At 42.6% G+C, this 23386-nt stretch overlaps 1 protein-coding gene across 2 annotated transcripts in view; it reads right to left on the bottom strand.

Moving 5' to 3' along the window:
* Window positions 1-18443, bottom strand: part of LOC118402563 (calsyntenin-2-like) — a 286368-nt gene extending 267925 nt beyond the window's left edge. Inside the window, exon 1 of one of the 2 annotated variants that reach the window (XM_052477130.1) lies at window positions 18185-18443. In XM_052477130.1, the coding sequence (XP_052333090.1) occupies window positions 18185-18257 (73 nt within the window). In that variant the 5' untranslated portion in view covers window positions 18258-18443. The remainder of the gene's footprint in view (window positions 1-18184) is intronic. The other variant, XM_052477128.1, reaches the window with a different exon arrangement.
* Window positions 18444-23386: the final 4943 nt, after the last annotated feature.

The raw sequence follows: 23386 nt of genomic DNA, 5'->3' as shown, positions 1-23386 counted from the left end.
GTTCTGCCCATAAATTTTCTATGGGATTGAAGTCAGGGCATTGTGATTGCCTTGACTTTGTTGTCCTTAAGCCATTTTGACACAACTTTGGAAGTATGCTTGGGGTCATTGTCCATTTAGAAAACCCATTTGTGACCAAGCTTTAACTTCCTGACTGATGTCTTGAGATGTTGCTTCAATATATCCACATAATTCCTCATGATGCCACCTATTTTGTGAAGTGCACCAGTCCATCCTGCAGCAAAGCACCCCCCACAACATGATGCTGCCACCACCATGCTTCACGGTTGGGATGGTGTTCTTTGGCTTGCAAGCCTTCCCTTTTTCCTCCAAACATAGCGGTGGTCATTATGGCCAAACAGTTCTATTTGTGTTTTATCAGACCAGAGGATATTTCTCCAAAAAGTATGATCTTTGTCCCCATGTGCAGTTGCAAACTGTAGCCTGGCTTTTTCTATGGCGGTTTTGGAGCAGTGGCTTCTTCCTTGCTAAGCGGCCTTTCAGGTTATGTCGATATTGGACTAGTTTTACTGTGGATATAGATACTTTCGTACCTGTTTCCTCCAGGATCTTCACAGGGTCCTTTGCTGTTGTTCTTGTATTGATTTGCACTTTTTAAAAAATGTCTGAGGTCTTGGCTGATGTCTTTAGATTTTCCCATGATGTCAAGCATAGAGGCACTGAGTTTGAAGGTAGGCATTGAAATACATCCACAGGTACACCTCCAATTGACTCAAATGATATCAATTAGCATAACAGAAGCTTCTAAAGCCATGACATAATTTTCTGGAATTTTAAAGCTGTTTAAAAGGCACAGTCAACATAGTGTATGTAAACTTCTGACCCACTGGAATTGTGATAAATTATTTATCTTATAATTCACTGTCTGTAAACATAGTGTATGTAAACTTCTGACCCACTGGAATTGTGATAAATTATTTATCTTATAATTCACTGTATCTGTAAACAATTGTTGGAAAAATTACTTGTGTCATGCACAAGGTCAACTTGCCAAAACTATAGTTTGTTAACAAGACATTTGTGGAGTGGTTGAAAAACGAGTTGTAACGACTCCAACCTAAGTGTATGTAAACTTCTGACTTCAACTGTATTCTCCAAAATTGAAATATTCTATGTATTTGTATGTGCACTCTAGATGTACTTTAACAAAATCCTTTTCAAAATCAGCTATGAAAACCAGGCCTGGTTTCCCCGATATTCCATAGTATTCTATTGTTTCCAGTACTTGTCTTATATTATCTACAACGTATCGTCATCGTCCATGTAAAAAACCTGTCTGATTAGGATGAATAATATCTGACAATACCTTTTTAGTTCTATGCACCAAGCATTTTGCTAGAATTTTTGCATCACAACACTGAAGTGAAAGTGTCACACCCTGATCTGTTTCACCTGTCTTGTGATTGTCTCCACCCCCTCCAGATGTCACTTATTTCCCTGGTGTATATATCCCTGTGTCTCCTGTCTCTCTGTGCCAGTTCGTCTTGTATGCCGTTGAAGTCAACTAGCGTTTTTCCTGTCCTCCTGCTTCTATTCTCTTTTGCTAGTCCTCCCGGTTTTGACCCTTGTCTGTTTTCTGGACACAGTACCCGTCTGCCTGACCATTCTGCCTGCCTGCCCATTCTGCCTGCCCTGACCTCGAGCCTGCCTGCCACTCTGTACCTCCTGGACTCTGAACTGGTTTTGACCTTTTGCCTGTCCACGACCATTCTCTAGCTTACCCTTTTGGATTGTTTATTAAAAACCAAGACTCAAACCATCTGCCTCCCGTGTCTGCATCTGGGTCTCGCCTTGTGCCCTTAAAGTAAGAGGCCTCCATTTTTTTTTTAAATGGACTAGATCTTTATATATACACCACTTGGATCCTGTTTCAGTAATAATGAAATCAGACCTTCTTGTTGAGTGTCTGATAATCTACAGTTTATATAGGAGTGGTTAAAACATGATAATAATGGTCCTCTGAGTATATCAAAAAAGGTTTGGTATACTTCCACTGGTATGCCATCCAACCCTAGAGTTTCCCCAGCCTTAAAGATTTTAATTGTGTCAAGAAGTTCCTCCTCTGTAATTGTGGCTCCACATGAGTCTTTCTGTGCAGATGTTCATTTTACATTATTAATAGGAAGAAAAAAAAATTGCTTCGGTTAGTGGCGATGGAGGAGACAAACTAAAACATTCTTAAAGTACTTTACTACCTCTTTCAAAATATCATTTGGTGAGTCGTGCGTGACTCCATTTGTAACAAGTTTCAATACTTTTTTTTGGTAGCATTTCTATGTTGAAGATTGAAGAATAATTTGGTGCATTTCTCCCTGTATTCCATCCAGTTCGCTTTATTTTTATAATATTTTACACTTGATCTTTCTTGAATAAGTTCCTCCATTGTTTTTGTTTTTTCGTTTTTCCTATAACTTATTCTGTGCCTCTATGGTAGAGTTTCTATTACCATCTAACTGTACTGTTAGTCCTTCAATTTCCTTTGTCAATATGGACTCTTGATCTAAATTGCTTTTGTTTTATAGATGAATACTGAATTGCATGGCCTCTAAGGGAACATTTAAATGTGTCCCATACAATAAGGGGATCTGCTGTACCTATGTTATGTCAGAAAAAAATCAGTAATAAATTATTCTGGCCAAGCTATAAACAAGTTATCATCCAGTAGGCTTTGATTAAATGTACAATATCCTCGCCCTCGTGGAAATTCTGTAAAAGTAATATACATGCCAATTATGTGATGATCCGACCACATTCTGTCCCCTATCAACACCTTTTTACCTGCACCTGTGAGAATGACATAAGAAAGTAGTCAAGGCGACTAGCTTGATTAAGCCTCCGCCACGTATATCTCACTAGGTCAGGGTATTTAAGTCTCCATATATCCACTAATTCCAATATATCCATGACATTCATGATTTCCTTAAGTACCTGAGGGTGATAGTTTGTAGTGTGATTTCCTTTACGGCCCAAAGAGGTATTTAAAACTGGAATATGAACACTTTGTATTTTCTTAAATTAACAAAAATGAACTACAGTAACTGTTGGCATTTCATTTTCCCGCTGTACCGAAACTGAACTATGACCCCAGAACCGGAATACTTACCCAACCCGGGTTTTTGGTGGCAATCAGCTTTGAAATCAGCATATTTTGTTTTATGGTTAGTATATTATCCCAAACAAAGTACTCGGGTAGTGAATTGATGTTAGCTTTAGCTATCAAGGAAAGTTAACCTACAAAGCTGGAAGCTACCAGAATCTTCTTGCAATGTACTTACTATAACTGATATGTGGTTGTCCCAACTAGCTACGTTATCTTAAGACGAATGCACTAACTGTAAGTCGCTCTGGATAAGAGCATCTTCTAAATGACTCAAATGTAAAATGTAATGAGACGATAACTGACTAAATACACCCAGAAAAAACTATAACTAAACAACAATTATGTTTCATTTCAGTTGACTTAAACAAGAGGAGACAAAAATGACCTGTGACTAAAATCGGATGACTAAATGGATTGGACAAGAGTTTTTGGAGAGATTGAAAACTTTTTTTTGTGGTAAGCACAGTTAATATTAGCAGCACAGATGTGCAGTATAGTTCTGTTCAGTAGTAGGAAGGACACATCACACCTGGCAAACACAGATTGCGTCAGCTGGTGAGCTGCGGGGGAGCAAGCGATAAGTATGGGCAGACAGGCAGACAGGCTTCGGCTCTGCCTCCGATTATACACACCGCACAGGCGACTCTCTTGCTTCACCTTAGCTAACCAGGCTCCACCATCCTTCTTGTTAGCTACTCTTTGCTTGGTTAAGAAACACAAACTGCTTTAATAAGAAAAGAAAATAGCAGCATTGAGTTTAAAAGTAAATTAGGCTATTAGGCTATAGAACAGTAGGTTGTGCCTCTCAATCCTTACAGTTTTCCCACTCCATTCAATCTACATGTTCTGTCCCCAACATAGCCAAGTCTCTCTATTTTCTTCAGAGAAAACAGCTTGATCCCAGCCCTTAGGCTACAATTCAAAGACATGACCCATAATACCGGCACTACGTTTTTTTACGTTCTAAAACTAGGCTACTTGCGGACCTGATCGAAAAACTTTTTTTTTCAGCTACACCTTGTTTAGTCACTTCATTATCTTGTTATAGCTAACAGCCTGCGGTACATTCAGCAGGACGCAACGTTTTGGTATGTTCAGATAGAAATGTCATGTAGAACCAACATGCCTCTCTGACATGTTGAAGAAGGAACAACTTAGTCTACAGTCATGGAAATTCCATCGGTAACATTGGAGAAAATGTTTCAACTGAACATGGCCCTGGTGACATTACCAGTAGCCTACAGTATATGGTGGCACAGAAAGAAAGGAAGGATAACAAACATTTGACTAAATTCCTCCTGCAACTACCTGACTAGTTAAATCACTTTTTTTGGGGGGGGGGGGGACCTAGTGACTCGGACTTCAGCCAAAGAGACTTGGGATTTGACCATTGATGACTTGGACCTCGAGGTTTGACATACTACTTTGCGGCACCATCTGGTGAGAGTGTCTCTCTCTCTCTCTCTGTCTCGGTCTCGCTCTCTCTCTCGGTCTCTCTCGGTCTCTCTCTCTCTCGGTCTCTCTCTCTCTCGGTCTCGGTCTCTCTCTCTCTCGGGATCTCTGCAATAACGAATTTACATAGCCACATAAATCTTATATCATGTATTGTTATATACTGTATGTTTGTCATATTTCTGTTGTTGGAGGAAAAAACAGCAAAAAAATATGTTGGTAGGACAAGGCTATGTATGTTTGACTATAGATTAATGAGGGCATACAAATGGCATGTGACTAAAATGTGACAAAAACGAAAGGGCATCTAGTTGACTAAAATGTCCCCCCAAAATGAACACCGTGTCACATTATTCAAGTGTGTCAACTTCTGTGCAGTATTAGTGAGGCGGTAACATGGTGCAGCCCAGACTCACAGTGTGGATAGCAATGACTAAGTGGAGCAGGAATGTTGCGGCTATAATAAGGGGTCGGCTGTACTGATAGACAGGCTTGATCCATTCGACAGAAATACCGAAAGTAAAAAATACTTTCTCAAACTCAAGGTGCCATGTCATAGCTGACAACCCAATTTTCTGCAGACATCTTTTAATCTTAATTAGATGTTTTTGGAAAACGTGGTCGCAATAAAAACCTGAGGGAGGTTTGACCGTAATTCCGTTACCATGGTTTGCATCTGCACAGTTCTTCCACTACATTTGTCTTTGTAAACTTTTCAAGGCGAATTGTTAAAAGTAGTCCTTGTGCATAGACTTGTATTATGGTTTGTTAAACTTTGAAATCAATGTTAATGTTTGGCATACATTATAAAGTGAAAAAACTGAGTCAAAGCATAAGTCTGTTAATGTTTAATTGCCCTGGGGTAAAATGCAATGCTTGGACCTGTCATTGTAAATGACTGGGTTGTCATTGTAAAGCACACTGGGCCATGCGTCTGGCTTATGAACAGACAGCCCCTACTAAGGTCAATGCTCGGGCCTATCACTCATCACATCCTTTCAGCTCAGAGGAACGTCGCCATGTTGTCATTTCAGACCCTGCCCTCCCCCGCTGTCTCCTCTCAACAGCGTCACGCTGAGAGAATCACCTTCGGCAACTAAGGCAAAGAGGAAGAGAGGAAAAATGTCATGTCATAAGACAAGCGTGTTGTTTGAATTGCAGTGGCTAAGAATGGGTCAAGTAAAACTTGTGTTAAAGTGAGATGTAGTGGGGATGATTTGGGAAGAGCTGTCTAAGTGAGGTTGTTAGCAGTGACGTAGTGGTAACAAAACAAAAAATGTGGCTAAACTATAAACCCCAGTGGCCGATCGAGATAAGACTAACAACTACCGATATAAATGGAAATGTGACTATTTTTAGAAATGTATTGTTTGCGTTCTGGTTGCATTTTAATGTAGGCCTATAGGGAAGACAGGCCATGTCTGCCTCCTCCTTCATGTATTGCAGCCTGCCTCAGCCTCACCACTGTCTGCCACACCACTGTCTGCCACACCACTGTCTGCCACACCACTGTCTGGCTCACTAGTACCCTCTGTAAAGCAACATTATGATGAGAACTTCGTAGCTTAGGAGCTCCCTCCTACTGGAGTCAGCTTGTTACTGACATCCTTCTGGCTCACACTAGCCAGAGCCCTTTAACGTTACGGCAATAAAAGTATATGCCGGCAGCTAGCGGGGGTGGTGGGGGGGTTATGTAGACAGTTGAGTGGCAGACCTTTAAGAAATTGCCTCATCTGTCCGACAACTTGCAAACCCACTCCCAGCAGCATCTCCAGTTAGGCTACTTACCGTTGAGCTGCTAAAGCCCGACTCCGAGCTGGGGTCGTTTGTTTCACATCTCACTGGCCCTCGACCTGTGCCGCGACAGGGTGGAGTTAAGGCTCTTCCAGACATGCAGTGGTAAGCGGTGAAGGTCTCATAGACTTCAATGGGGCTAGGGCTACGGGCGGCAAAACGCAAGTTCGGTACTCAAGGTGCCAAAATATGAAATCAACTGAAGTCTTGACTAATAAACATTGTTAATCTTGTCAACCAATCAAACAATGTTTAAATGACAACATTTGAGCTGACAACAACTGGGACTCTACAAACGGTAGGCAGATTTGTACGCAGTTCAATTGTCGTTTACCACGGCCCGTGTGTAAGCGCCTTTAACCGTTTGAGAGAGTGGGGACTGTGCTGCTATAACAAGGCATATCTGTGGTGCGCTGGAAAACATAACGAACAAACAACGGTTCATGATTCCACTCGTTCACAATGAGGTGGGCGTGATTAGAACTCAGATCACGAATACAAGGATTCTGCCTCCCGAGTGGCGCAGGAGTCTAACGCACTGCACTTACAGACCCGGGTTCAATCCCAGGCTGTGTCGCAGCCGTCAGCACACAATTGGCCCATCCGGGTTAGGGGAGGGTTTGGCCTGCCGGGATGTTCTTGTACCATCGCGCTCTAGCTACTCCTTGTGGCGGGCCGGGCGCATGCACGCTGATGTCGGTCACCAGTTGTACGGTGTTTCCTCCGACACATTGGTGCGGCTGGCTTCCGGGTTAAGCGAGCAGTGTGTCAAGAAGCAGTGCGGCTTGGTAGGGTTGTGTTTCAGAGGGTGAATAGCTCTTGATGTGACAAGACTAACTACCAATTGGATGTAAAAATGTATATATATATATATATATATATATATATGGATTCTGAGCTTTGATCAACACTGGGAATGTGATAATACGTGATTAAATGCTAAATAACAAAATAAAAGGTGAGTAAATGCTATTTCACAAAAAAAAGGTACGTAAATGGTGTTTACCCTCCACTACATCCCTGGTTGTCGTCAGGCAAGCGTTAGTATTGTTTTGCTTTGTGTTCGACCTCAGCTTCTCAGTGAATATTATATTTTCAGGCAAGTGACCTGATGGAAAATTGCTATTGATTAAAAAGAGGACAAACTCACTGCTTTGGTATCTCAATGCTGAAAGCCACCCGCAAAACACACACACACACACACACACTTTCCTCTCCTACTCCTTAGCAATGGCTGTCACTGCTCTGAGCTGGTTCAAGCCCCTGTTACTTGGGCTTTTGCTGTTGGGCGGCAGGTAGCCTAGCGGTTAAAGTGTTGGACCAGTAACTGCAAGGTCGCTAGTTGGAATCCCAAGCCGACAAGGGGAAAAAAAAAAAATATATATATATATATATATATATATATATTTTTTTTTAAATCGATGTGTCCATGAGCAAAACACTTAACCCTAATTGCTCCAGAGTTGCTGTTGAAAATGGCAGATCCTGGCCGTGACCCCACTCTCCGAGGATGTCTCGGGAGAGTTGGGATATGGAAAAAACACATTTCAAATTCATACAGGTGTATTAAAGATGCATTATAAAAGGTTTTGCATCATTTCAACCAATCATTTTGAAAATAGTGCTCACGAGCCCAAACCAGTCCGCGAAAAATGTGCACATCCATTTGGTATGATGTGGTTATGTCCTGCAACAACAACAAAAAATATGCAATTCCATTTCATACAATATGTTACGAATTTGTAAGTGGTTAAGATCCCATTCAATCGCTTTAACACACATTTGTGAAATAAGACAAAAATTAGCACCCACCAAATTATAATTCTTACTAAACCTTGAGTGGAGGCTTGTGCTCGGCTGTTTGAGCCAAAACCAAAGAGGAGAAACACACAAAAAAAACTTTTCGCTAACGAAAGGCAAAAGAAAAAGGAAATGAAAAACAGAAAAACTGTTTCGGTTTGAATTTGAGCTTAAATCTTTTATATGAGATGACAGTACAGGGTGTGACCTTTTATTTGAATGTATTTTCATGCATTCTGGAAAGTATTCAGACCCCTTCTGTAGCTCAGTTGGTAGAGCATGGCGCTTGTAACGCCAGGGTAGTGGGTTCGATCCCCGGAGATTACAGCCTTGAGTCTTCTTGGGTATGAAGCTACAAGCTTGGCACACCTGTATTTGGGGAGTTTCTTCCATTCTTCTCTGCAGATCCTCTCAAGCTCTGTCAGGTTGGATGGGGAGCGTCACCGCACATCTATTTTCAGGTCTCTCCAGACATGTTCGATTCAAGCCCGGACTCCGGCTGGGCCACTCAAGGACATTCTGAGACTTGCCCCAAAGCCACTCCTGCGTTGTCTTGGCTGTGTGCTTAGGGTCATTGTCCTGTTGGAAGGTCAACCATCACCCCAGTTCTGAGCACTCAGGAGCAGGTTTTCATCATGAATCTCTCTGTGCTTTGCTCCGTTCATCTTTCCCTCGATCCTGACGAGTCTCCCAGTCCCTGCAGCTGAAAAACATCCCCACGGCATGATGCTGCCACCACCATGCTTCACCGTAGGTATGGAATCAGGTTTGTGCCAGACGTGACAATTGGCATTCAGGACAAAGAGTTCAATCTTGGTTTCATCAGACCAGAGAATCTTGTTTCTCATTGTCTGAGAGTGTTTTAGGTGCCTTTTGGCAAACTCCAAGTGGGCTGTCATGTGCCTTTTACTGAGGAGTGTCTTTCATCTGGCCACTCTACCATAAAGGCCTGATTGGTGGAGTGCTGCAGAGATGGTTTTCCTTCTGGAAGGTTCTCCCATCTCCCCAGAGGAACTCTGGAGCTCTGTCAGGGTGACCATCGGGTTCTTGGTCACATCGCTTCTCCCCCGATTGCTCAGTTTGGCCAGGGGGCCAGCTCTAGGAAGAGTCTTGGTTCCAACCTTCTTCCATTCAAGAATGATGGCCAATGTGTTCTTGGAAACCTTCAATGCTGTATAAATGTTTTGGCACCCTTCCCCACATCTGTGCCTCATGAATGAATCATGAATAATGATGCGTCCTGACTCTCTGTGGTCACTAAAGATCCCATGGCACTTATCATAAGAGTAGGGGTGTTAACCCCGGTGTCCTGGCTAAATTCCCAATCTGGCCCTCAAACCATCACGGTCACCTAATCATCCCCAGCTTCCAATTGGCTCATTCATCCCCCCTCCTCTCCCGTTGCTGGTCCCCAGGTCGTTGCTGTAAATGAGATTGTGTTCTCAGTCAACTTACCTGGTTAAATAAAAACAAACAAATTAGTGAGAAAATTACAGAGTCAAAAATATCATATGCCCCAAAAATGCCAACCTCCCTGTATTGGTAATGGTGAAGAGGGTAGCGTGTTTTAGGGGCATGAAAAGTAGCAGCAAGGTATTTGGTGGGTGTATGTGTACATGTGTGATAATGTATGTGTGTGTGTGTGTGTGTGTGTGTGTGTGTGTGTGTGTGTGTGTGTGTGTGTGTGTGTGTGTGTGTGTGTGTGTGTGTGTGTACCTGTGTGTGTGTGTGTGAGTGAGTTATGGGTGTGTGTGCGTATCAGGGGAGGCTGGTGGGAAGTGCTATAGGAGGACAGGCTCGTTGTAAAAGGCTTGAATGGAATTAATGAAACGGTATCAAACACATCAAACATATGGAAACCACATGTTTGACTCCATTTGAATTCTTCCATTCCAGGCATTACAATGAGGCTGTCCTCCTATAGCTTTTCCCACCAGCCTCCTCTGGTGTGTATGTGTATATGTGTGCATGTGTGTGTGTGTGTGGATAGAGACCTGTGAGTGTGCATATAGCCAGTACAGGTAGAATCAATAGAGATAGTCCGGATCGCCATTGATTAGCTATTCAACAGTCTAATTGCTTGAAAATCGAAGCCTGTTGTTCCGAGACATGATGCTTCGGTACCACTTGTTGGAAGGTAGCACAGAGAACAGTCCATGGCTTGGGCGGCTGAAGTCTTTGGCAATTTTCTGTGTTTTCCTTAGACACCAACTGCTATATAGATCCTGGATGGCAGAGAGCTCGGCCCCAGTGATGTACTGGCGGTGATGCAGAGGGCGTCCGCACCACCCTCTGTAGAACCTTACGGTCGAGAGCTTTACAGTTGCTGTTCCAGGTGGTGATGCAGCCCATCAAGATGCTCTCAAATGGTGTAGCTGTAGAACTTCTTGAGGATCTGAGGGCCCATGTCAAATCTCTTAAGCCTCCTGAGGAAGAAGCGGCGGCGCTGTTGTGCTCTCTTCACAATTGTGCGGGTGTGTGTGGACTGGCCCTACTCTACTACTGACACTACTCTACCACCGGCCCTACTCTACCACCGGCCCTACTCTACCACCGGCCCTACTCTACTACCGGCCCTACTCTACTACTGGCCCTATTCATACTAACACGCTACTCTCTCCCTTTCCCCATCTCAAACAAACACAGACACACACACATTGCGCATGCACATTCACTCTCATAACAAATGACTCTCTCCAACAAAATACACAGGGGGATGGACAATGCTGGAAATAAGTCAGCCCAGTTCCTGGTGCTCGGAATGTGTCACATCATGGAAGACAGGCCGCAGGACACAAGGCAGCTGCAGCCACTAGGACTACAGTATCCCCCATTGAAAAACAACAGCCCTGTCCCCACTGAAAACAGACAGTACTGTAGGAAGATTGGAGGCCATTGGGGATAAGGGTAGGTGGTGGTGCCATACACATCCACACACAGATGTTTGGTCTCGGTCGAGAAATCGCAGATACTGTTGTTGTTGTGAGGAATTCTGCACGCACACACACAGGTGTTGAGACAAGGAAGGGACTGGAGTAGTAATGAGTACTCAGGGGGATACTATCTGCACTGCCTATCTGTCATCAGCTCAGATAAGCTCAGTCCTGCATGTAGACACACCCGAACACACACACACACACACACACACACACACACACTGCCTAGACTAACACATGACTCAAACACACACAAAACATGTCAAATGAACAGTCTCATAAGTACTAGCCAGTTTCCCACCGGGCACACCGTCATTTAAATGTGGATCATTCGGGTAATTTGGTGGAGACATTGATCATTGAGATTACAACCTATCACCCACTCAAAAAGACAGCCAAAAGTTAGTTGAATTTCCAATATGTTACCACTATGCTTCAAACCATCTAAAAGCACAACCAAATTCCAATGGAAAAACTATGTCCGATTGGTGTTTCCCCTATATGAAATCATGGACGCCAGTGCAACATAATAATAAATAGAATAATAACAACAAAACAATAAAATAACAAAACAAAATTCTGATATAAAGTATGTAGAAAAGATAATGGAGCAATACATTTGAGAACTAACAATCACCTAAATAAAAGGTAGACAGGGAGAATAAAAAATTTAAAAAAGTTAAATGTCATTGCATAGGGCCCCCATTCATTTTGTTATCTTTGAGTCATTCAGAACAAGACATGGCAAAATGTGTAGAATTGCAGAAAATTAGCTTTGAAGCAGCCATTTTCTCTCAGCCCCATGACAAAATGTGTAGAATTGCAGGAAACTTAGTTTAAAAACTGCAAAATGTTCTCTCTGCCCCATGGCAAAATGTGTAGAATTGCAGGAAATTACAGCGCCTGACAAAAAAAAAAATCATAGTGGAAACACTGTCAGATTTTTGGTTTAGCTGTCACCCAAATGTCTATCACTGCGCTTTCAACCATTTAAAAGCGCAGCGAAGTTCAAATGGGAACGCAATGTCAGATATTTGGTGTATTTATACAACAGTCCTTGGTCTAATAGAAGAACCAAATGACCTGGATTGCAATTGAAATTACATTAAAAAGTACATGGTGCAAGTGACAAATGCCATTCGAGATTCTACGCAGATTATTACAGCAAATGTGAAGTTCTCCAAAGACCTGCGACGACCTATGCATGCTATCTTGAACACGCTTTATATGATTACATAAGAAATGTATAGTAACAGAAACCTCAAAATGTGGCCATTGATGTGTTCGTCTTTTTTATGATATCCAAGTTGGTAGTTAGTCTTGTCCCATCGCTGCAACCCCTGTATGGACTCGGGGGAGGGTCGAGAGCCATGCGCCCTCCGAAAACGCTACCGTGCCAAGCCACACTGCTTGCTTAACCCGGAAGCCAGCCGCACCAATGTGTCGGAGGAAACCCCATACAACTGGTGACCGTGTCAGCGTGCATGCGACCGGAGTCACTAGAGCACAATGACATCCTAGCCGGCCAAACCCTCCCTAACCCGGACAACGCTGGGCCAGTTGTGCACCACCTCACGGATCTCTCTCGGGTCGGCTGAGACACAGCCTGGGATCAAACCCGGGTCTGTAGGAACGCCTTAGACTACTGCGCCACTCGGGAGGCCTGTGTTACTCATGGTAATGTTGAATGTTACCATTAGCTTGTATTTCAAAAGTAATATTGAATTGTGTTTGGTTGACAACGCAAACCAAACATCAACATTTGAAGGAGATTTATCTTCAAACCAACACAATTCATTCAATATCACTAAATATCATTACATTTGAAATCAACCAGAGCTTGAAACCCTAAGCCTATTGTATTTTCTATTTTTTTGTTGCATTTCTGGGTTGAAATTAAACAATCGTTTTTAAGTGGAGCACTCGCAATAATCACTTTCACAATAGCACATTGATAATAGTCAGTAACAAATATCATAGCTCTGCTTGGTTAAAACCCTGGATGGCAGACCTAAGGATAGCTGTAGAAAGATCAATTCTCCAGTAGCAGGTGCTGCCCAGCTTGTTTTTTTCCCCCTGAGAGTGGATATAACATTGAAGACCTGACATTGTTTCAAAGGTAAAAATTCAACCTATTTTATACAAGGTTGGTCAATGTTGAAATGTGGTTACCGTGACGACACAATCCCGTGGTTGAAATTTCACCCTCAAAACAAAACATGATGTTGATAACTCTTTTCAAATCCAATGTATTGTCCACGTCGATTCCACGTTACAATAAGTCAACAAATGACTTTGGAACAACGTTGCCTCAACCCGTTTCTGCCCAGTGGGTTATCACTGTACACGTTCATGGATTGGTATGTTGGTTCTCTGGCTCCAACCCCTCTCCCCCAATGTGGAGAGACCATTTTCCACCCCATAGTATCCACCCCATCATCCAATCTAAGTCCTTTATTTTACATAAATGTAAATCACCTCATACACAGACTGCCTAGCAGTTACCTGTCCCACATATACAGGTCCGAACGTGTATGTGTAACAAACATGCCTGACCGCAAACGTCCATTGACGTAACCATTTCACACAGGACTCTTAGTCACGCATGTACACTTCAAGTTAGCATTGAACCCACAGGTACGGTAGGGAGACCTGCAGTAGCATTGCAATCTATACCGGACAGAAATTGAAAACGCAACACGCAGCAATTTCAACATTTTTGGGGATGATTTACAGTTCATATAAGGACATCGGGTCAATTAAAATAAATAAATTAGGCCCTCATCTATGGACGTCACATGATTGGGCAGGGGCGCAGCCATGGGTGGGCCTGGGAGGGCATAGGCCCACCCACCAGGGAGCCAGGCCCAGCCAGTCAGAATGAGTTTTTCCCCTCAAAAGGGCTGTAATTACAGACAGAAATACTCCTCGGTTTCATCAGTTGTCCGGGTGGCTGGACTAAGACGATCGGGCAGGTGAAGAAGCCGGATGTGGGGGTCCTCGGCTGGTGTGGTTAAAAGTGGTCTGCGGTTCAGAGCCGGTTGGACGTACTGCCAAATTCTGTAAAACGGCGTATGGTGGAGACATGAATATTCTCTGCCCACAGATCTGGTGGACATGCATGCAGTCAGCATGCCAATTGCACGCTCCCTCAAAACTTAAGACATCTGTGGCATTGTGTTGTGTGACAAAACTACACATTTTAGAGTGGCCTTTTATTGTCCCCAGGACAAGTATAATGATCATGCGGTTTGATCAGCTTCTTGATATGCCACACCTGTCAGGTGGATGGATTATCTTGGCAAAGGAGAAATCCTCACTAACATTTAAACAGATTTGTGCACAAACTAGAGAGAAATAAGATTTTGGTGAGTATGGAACATTTCTGGGATATTTTCTTTCAGCTCATGAAACATGGGACTTTACATGTTGCATTCATATTTTAGTTTAGTTTAAATGGACTCACACATTTCATGACAGCTTGCTCAGAAATCCAATTAAAAGGTCTGCTAACGATGTACTCTAAATGAAGAGAGGCTAATGAGTCACAAAGCTGTGATCAGGCTCATGGCAGATGGATTGGTTTATTAAAAGGCATTAGTTAGCACCGAGCCTGTCAAGACTACGCAGGTGTAACAGAGGTATTTGGGAGTACCACACTTGTGTGTGTTGGTCTTTCTCTCATGCTCACACACACATATATGTGCATACTCTCTCTCTCACACACACACACACACACACACACACACACACACACACACGGCCCCTTTAGTTAGACTGCAGGTGTTCAATTCGGACTACTTTATCAAAGCCCCTGGAGTGTCGATCTTCCTCCACTCCATAACATCCACAAATAAAGATTTATTACATTAGGACACAGGTCAAGGACCATAGAAAAATAATTTGGGTTAGGACTAAAGAGGAGATCTAACAGAGGGGTAACACGTATGAGGAAGCCAAGCTCCAGAAACTGACAGCAACATCTGTTAAGAGACCACCACACCTTGTGGCCAATGTGCATACTGAGACCGAGGGAAGGGCGGAGAGAGAGAGAGATGGACAGAGAGGGCGAAACAAAATGATACAGACTGATGGTGAGAAAGAGAAGGGGAGAAAGGAAAAGAAACAGAGAGAGAGAGAGAGAGAGCGAAAAAAGAAAGAGGAGACGAGGGAGAATAAAAAAAAGGGGGCAAAGAGAGAGAGGAGAACTGCTTTGTGGTCCGGCAGATTTCATTCTTATTAAAGCTGACGGCTCCATTCAGATGAGAAACATCTAAAATATTGAAATTGTCTGACAGAGAAGCAGCCACATTTGTCCCGATACATTTAAACCAAATCAAATGTGTCGCTGCAGGGTAGAGAGAGAGAAAAGGAGAGAGGGAGATAATGCCTTCGACTGTGAGACGCATCATGAAAATTAATACCTCCTGTCATGGGGACACACTTTCATTTTTCCACCCTGCTGCGATCCCTACCTCCCCGACCTGTGAACAAAGCCTCAGGTGAGCTCTCTCTCCCTCTCTCATTGTGTTTCCCAGTGGCCATAGTTGTCAATGGTCCATGAGGATTTCACTTTCTGTCAGCACTACTGTTACACAATGAAGCCGCCTGTTATTGGAAGGTTTAAAATATATATATTTTTAAAACACTAAAACACACACACTACCCAAACACACATGCCATTGACCCCTGCCCTACACCCCCCATCCACACATACACTCACAAATGCACTCACTCACACGCATGCACACACACACACTCAAAATACACTCGCTCTCGTTCTCTATCCCACTCTTTCTCTCAGTCTCAATTACAGCACTCCAGCTGTCCGTAGGGGAGTGGAACGGCTTGCTGGGATATGTAAGTCCTCCAGAGCCCCCACTGTAATTGGGTGGACTTGTCTGCTGACAACTTGCCATTGGTGTGGGATGGAGAGATTGGGAAAGTGGTGTGTGTGTGAAAGAAATGGAGGGAGAGGCAGAGTGTGCCTCTGATCAAAGTGTGAGTGTTTGTGCGAGAGTGAATGTGTATGTGTCAGAGCTCAATGCTGCATGAAAAGTTTTTCCAGCACAGATTGAGCAGTGCTGACCAAAGGGACCCACTGGGGCCATTTGACCAGCTGGACGGAGCACACATACGCACACCAGCCCAGTTTACTGACTACTCCTCTCCACCCCACGCCTCATCACGCTCAATCTAATGAGGCATGCTGGGTAATTAACGCCTAAATTAAGTGGCTCATTTGCATAGCTGTCCGGCTTAACAAAGGCCTGACGTCCCCTTTACAAAACCAGTACACCATGAAACGAAGATGTTACTCAAAGACAGGGGCTGGGGGCCAGGAGGGGGGTGGAGAAAGGGTAAAGGAGAGTTCGGGATCAGTTAAGGGTGGGAAGAGATGAAGAGAGGGGGAGAAAATGGGACAGAGAGCGAGACGGAGAGAAACAGAGGAGAAAAGAAAACATCTTACATTCACATCGGACCAGTAATCCTTTGAAATGCAAAAACATCTCAACAGAAGACACTTGAGAGAGAGAGAGAGAGAGAGAGAGAGAGAGAGAGAGAGAGAGAGAGAGAGAGAAAGATATAGAGAGTTGAAAGAGCACATTTGTCCTTTCTCCATCTCGTGGCATTTTTTCATCACATCTCTCTGCCTGCCCAAAGACGTCAGCTGAGCGAAGGAGAGAGAAAGGCAGAAGAGGAGAGAAAGAGAGAGAGAGAGAGAGCGAGAAGGCAGACGGAACAGTTCCCAGGCACTGCCGTGTTCTTAAGTCACCGTGTGAAAAGCCTGAGTTATGCTCCCTCGTTCCACTTCAACAATTTATGTACCACTCAGATAATGCTGCTTCTCCAGAAAAGGCACCCATAAATCTGACCCTGTCTTTCAGCGCTCTTGTCTCTCTCTCACACTCTCTCTCTCCCCCCTGTTGTGGTGTATGTCTGTTTTTTTTTGTTGGAAATGAAACAAAAGATAAGGCTTTGTCAGATAATGCTGAATGATCTTTGTCTTCAGAGATATCTCACCTTCACTCACAAGCGCGCGCGTGCGCACACACACACACACACACACACACACACACACACACACACACACACACACACACACACACACACAGTTCAGGAGTCTTTCTTTCCTTGCACCTACATTTTGATAATGTCACATTCAATGCCAGTGGGAGTGAATACCATCACTGTAACGTAATACCAATCATCCACCTTCTCACACTGACATTAATGTTGTGGCGGAGTCAAGGCACACGCGAGGATAAGGCCTCTGCCAAAAAGGTCTGGACCTTTTTGACACGGGCGGTAGTTTGCTTATCTAAAAACTGCACGGTTGCAGGTTCAAGCATCACTTTAAGTAGTTACCCAGGAAATCACTGAATTACAAATAGAGGATGAATCATTGTTTATTACAGTTTTTCCTCCTTTCTCAGCGGACCAATTGCAAGAGGAATATGCAATCTGAATCAAGAGAAGAAAAATAACAATGTTTACTTACAGATACAGATACATTTTCCAGCCCAACCCCATTGTCTCACCCTTGAGACTCAATTAAGACTTGCTGTGCACCGCGGATGCCCTTTTTAAACATGACTCTGCAGTAATTTGTTTACTTTGAAGGCGAGAATAGGACGAAGCATTATTACAGATAGCATATCTACCATACCCCTTTCATGTCTAATACTATAGCCTAGTCTACAAACGCCAGAGAGCTGGGCAGTGGTGTGTGAACGGTCAATGAGGTCCCTATTCTATGCATGGCATCGCTGCGTTATTTGAAGCACGCACCAGCCAATTATTGACTATAAATTGATAGTTTAGATTATATGCTGTTTGCCAAGCTTCTGAGGTCAATAGAGTGCAACTTCCAAGGGTCTCGACAAGATTCATGTTTTGCAGTCTGCGGGAACGCTTTTGTTGAATGATTCATTTCATACATGACTCTTGTTTTCTAAAAATACATTGCACAGCGTGAGTTCAAACAGGAAAGAAACATCTGAAAATCGTTGTGAAGTCTACGCTCGCGTCCGCCAATGCCTCAGCATGCAGGATCACAATCTGTAAGCAACTCCCCTACCTTTTCCAGCGAGAATGCAGGACAGCCCGAAAACCACCCAAACCAGGGCAAATGGCACTCCAAGCATCTTCATGACGGGAGAACCAAGACAAGACGACCTGTCTCTCTCTCCTTCACTTGATATCCCTTACTTTCTTGCGATATCTGTTCGACAACACCTTCTCAATGCGAGGTTAGCGGGGAACTGACGCTGACTGCTAGAGAGACAGAGAGGAGTGGCAGTCCTACTAGGTGGAGCGGTGCTTTGACGTGCTGGCTGATGTTTTGATATTGGGAGGGACCGGCACAGATTTCAGTGCGCCCCGGGACTAGAATTCCACGTCATGCAGGGAAAAATCTAACATCTAACAGCTTTTAGGCTATCATAATTTCCTCTACTTACGATGTGTTCGATTTGATTAACCTATCCATTGAACTGTGCCTATGTAATCATCACCAACCGCCAGCATTTACTCACAAATATTAATGGAATCGATTGCATTCTGGTGCAGCCTATAGAGAGAGTATAGGAGTATTTGAGTTCATGTGGAGATTGGGCAAGGTGAAGTGACTAAACGGCTTGGAGTAACCCTGGATTTTAAACTGTCATGGTCAAAACATGTTGATACAACACGATGTGGGGAAGTCTGTCCATAATAAAGCGCTGCTCTGCCTTTTTAACAACTATAAACAAGGCAGGACCTACATGCTCCTTTGTCGCACCTGGACTACTGCTCAGTCGTGTGATCAGGTGCCACAAAGAGGGACCTCGGGAAAATGACAATTGGCCTAGAACAGGGCAGCACAGCTGGTCCTTAAATGTACACATAGTGTGTTGTGAAAAGTGTTATGAAATGTAATGTGGTAAAAAGAGCTGCCTTGATGTTACTGGACCCCAGGAAGAGTAGCTGCTGCTTATGGGGATCCTTCATAAATACAAATACAGACGTTGCTTACTATATAGTTAGTAGCCTATTATAAACCAAAATGACCACAACGTGTTAATGAAATCCATATTGTTCTCTCAATCATCTGAATATGACTTTTGTTGTTATGAAACCACGTAATTTGACCAGTTTCTCACAGCATGAGAATAATCTTGCAGCAACAGGAAATGTTCATTATTGACTGTTTTTGTAAATGTTGATAAAAAAAATTGCTACGGCAAATCAATTCTGAAATGTTAAAGTGGAAGTTCAACTTTAGAAGTATTTTTTAAACCTCTAAATACAGTACAAGTTTGCATTTCCTGCAGCGCAGGAAAACACAACAACTTGGTGCTCATATTGTGATTCTAAATCTGGATGTTCTCTAAGATGTCTTCGATGTTCGCTGGAAAGGCACAGCTTTGTGGAGGCCATTGTTCAATTCCAGCAAGAGACTGACAAAGGCTTAAAGCCTATTGTATGGAACATCTGCTCCCCCCCTCACAGATTTAACTCATCCAAGTAACCAGTGGCAATATGTCTGGTTTCCTCTCCCGTTATTATTTTCACAACACTCCCTGCCTCTGTTGCGTGTGGTGAGGATTATTGTGTGTGTTAAGCCCCTGTGGTGTTGCCTCATGCTGTCAGGGGCCAGGGGCAGAAGGGAGAAAGTCCCTAGTGGGTCACTCAAAAAGCACAAGAAAGAGTATTTAGACACCCACCATCTCAGATTGTTCTGAAATCGTTTCTGCAGTTAGTAACAGATACATTCCTGAAACATTATTGTGTTGAAATATCATTTGATCTCAGAAATGAAGCTAATTGATTTAATCCAAAATGGCCATTTTAATTCATAGGAATCATATAAAATTCAATAACTATAGTACATAACATCATATTTGGAACAAACTTTTTCTAACAATGAGTTAGACATGAGGAATCCAAAGGAATGTTCAAAAGCCAACCACGGATCCCCCCACAGTATGGAGCTGCAGCCCTGAGTATTGTTTCTTTATCCTATGTAATGTATTCTCAATGAATTAGGTGATGTTTTTAATCGCCCTGTTCAGAGAAATTATTCATTGAATTTGTTCAGTTTATGTCCCATCCTACATCCTGATATTACCAGGTTCTGGCCACTAGATGGTGGTATTCAACCACTAGATGGTGCTGGTCCTGCTATTAGGTGTTTTGTTGTTTAGATTCCCCCTCCTAAATGGTAAAGGTAAAGTTCACCCAAATTGCAAACATAATTAGTTTCCTTACCCTGTAAGCAGTATATTGACATGGTATGACAGCAGCCCATGCTTTGGTTAAGTTGGCCACTGTTTTACATGCGTTGCACAAATCCAATGCAAGTCAATTGTACCTATATAAGCATTTTCACACTTCAAATCATCCTAAAGTGTCTAAAAATGGATTGTGTAACTCAATTATGTTACTTGATGATTGAATGTGAATTGTGAAAATGCTAATATAAGTACCATTGACATTAATTGGATTTGTGCCACAAAGGCTAAAAAGTTAGCATTTGAAACAGTGGGCAGGTAAACAAAACCAAAGCATGGGTTGCTGTCATACCTTGCCCATAGACTGCATACAGGGTAAAGAAACCAATATATCATATTGTGGGATGGGGGTAAAAACATCACCAAATTCCCTGAGAATACATTAGAAGAAGCAATACTCAGAGCCAAAGTGCCTTACTATACTGAACAAAAATATAAACACAACATGTAAAGAGTTGGCACCATGTTTCATGAGCTGAAATAAAAGATCCCAGAATTTTTCCAAATGCACAAAAAACATATTTCTCACAAATTTGTTTTACATCCTTGGTAGTAAACATTTTTCCTTTGCCAAGATAATCCATCCACCTGACAGGTGTGGTGGCATATCAAGAAGCTGATTAAACAGCATGATCATTACACAGGTGCACATTGCGCTGGGGACAATAAAAGGCCACTCTGTGTGGCTTTTGACCACTTCTTTGGACTCCTCATGTACCGCCTGCCGTGCGGTAGCGGAGAAAACAGCCCATGTGTCACGCCCTGGTCGAAGTATTTTGTGTTTATCTTCATGTATTTGGTCAGGCCAGGGTGTGACATGGGTTTTTGTATGTGGTGTGTATGTAGTGGGATTATAGCTTAGTGGGGTGTTCTATAGGAAAGTCTATGGCTGTCTGAAGTGGTTCTCAATCAGAGGCAGGTGTTTTTCCGTTGTCTCTGATTGGGAACCATATTTAGGCAGCCATATTCTTTGGTTGTGTTGTGGGTGATTGTCCTTAGTGTCCTGATGTCCTTGTTCTGTGTCAGTTTACACAAAGTATAGGCTGTTTCGGTTTTCGTTCCGTTTATTGTTTTGTAGTGTTTGTGTTTTTTCGTGTCTATGTTGTTTATTAAAACATGGATCGCAATCTACACGCTGCAGTTTGGTGTTGGATTTGCCTGAAAACATAATGCTTTGTACTCAGGAGATAAAGTTAATTTATTTGCCACATGTTTTGCAGTTTTACTGTAGTGTCGTAAAGCAAACCGGATTCATGTCTTGGAATATTTTTTATTTTGTACAGGTTTCCTTCTTTTACCCATCTACCAACAGCTGCCATTCTTCATGAGGCATTGGAAAACTTCCCTGGTCTTTCAGATTAGATCTATGTTTGACATTCACTGCTCGACTGAGGGATCTTACAGATAATTGTACGTGTGGGGTACAGAGATGAGGTAGTCATTCAAAAGTCATGTTAAACACTATTATATGCAACTTATTATGTGACTTGTTAAGTACATTTTTACTCCTGAACTTATTTAGGCTTGCCATAACAAAGGGGTTGAATACTTATTGACTCAAGACATTTCAGCTTTTCATTTTTTATTCATTTGTAAACATTTCGAAAAGCATAATTCCCATTTGACAATGTGGGGTATTGTGTGTAGGCCAGTGACACAAATCTAAATTGGCTGTAACACAACAAAATGTGTAAAAAGTGTGAAGGCACTATTTCAATCATATTGAAATAAATGTCATATTCAATCAATTGACTTCTATTTTGCGACTAGGCTACTTTCTGTAATTTTCCCCTCAATGTGTTGCATGATGTGTGACAACATGTGCACAATTATGCGCCCAATCTGTGATTTAGTGCATTATTATTGATTAAGCGTAATAAGCCAACTCGCCCTCAATAGCCTATTTGCAGCCAAGGTGGTAATATCTCTCTAAGAGCTGATCCGTCATCGGTATTGTGGAGTAATTATAATGTTAAGGTAAAATTTGAATGGAGGAAGCTGATCCAAGAGCAGTGCTGCTTTTCTTTCGATTCTAGTGATCCCATCAGTATCGACACATGGTCTTACGACTTAGCGAACATGATCTCTAATGTCCTTGTTTGGGAAACACAAAAAGTTGACTCGTAAATGCATCTGTTACAATCATTGTAATGCTTAAGTTACATCGCAACTGGGAAACGAGGCCCTGGTTGCATTAGAGGCCAAACCAGAACCCAAAACTAGTGGTCAACCTCTTTACCCTTTCAGTAGACACTTGTCCCTCATATCTAGAGCACTATTCACTGTGTGAGTGTGTTCTTCAAACCAATGGATCTTATTGGACAATAAATAAATAACAGGGATTTAGAATGAATATGAACAGCGAATACTAAAATGTGAAAATAACACATGTCATGTCTCAAAATCGATGTCCATCTTCTCTCTATATTGTTTTATGTCCTGCAGATTTGAGAAGAAAGATGACGAGTTCAACGGGAAAGTTAGACGGTCAGGCAGCCAGTAGACTTAATTCTTGCACAGTACCCAGCCGAGCTGACACGAGGCAATTTTCCTGATTGGTTTACCACTTTTTTTTCTCTGGCTCCCATTGATTTAGTCACCCTTCTGGCCATCCTACAAGGGTAAAAACGGCAATTACTTTTGAACGGATTATGATAGAGACATGAGGAATGGGACATTGGTTTCCTTAGAGGATTAGCTAGACAATTGGATTATTATTTTACACATTGGTCAACATGTGTATTTTTGATTGGACACCTTTCATGCTGTGTAGCAGAGTTAAATGACATCATTCATTTCACGTACAAAACAAATGACTCAAATTGGTTTGGCTATTTAGATGAGGACTATGATAACCTGTATCATTAAGGTATATTATTAAGGTATATTATTATACTACCTTGATATTCAAACAACAAAAAAGGTTGTGGCAGTTCATTGTGCATGTCCTAAAGATAGCGTTTTTTTAAAGGCCAGGAGTATTAAGTGCTTGAGCAAGTGTGCATCTG

This window comes from Oncorhynchus keta, chromosome 23 (genome assembly GCF_023373465.1).
Source record: "Oncorhynchus keta strain PuntledgeMale-10-30-2019 chromosome 23, Oket_V2, whole genome shotgun sequence".
NCBI classification, from domain to species: Eukaryota; Metazoa; Chordata; class Actinopteri; order Salmoniformes; family Salmonidae; genus Oncorhynchus; species Oncorhynchus keta.
The sequence above is the reverse complement of the archived record's forward strand: the minus strand, read 5'-3'. Positions and strand labels throughout refer to the sequence as shown.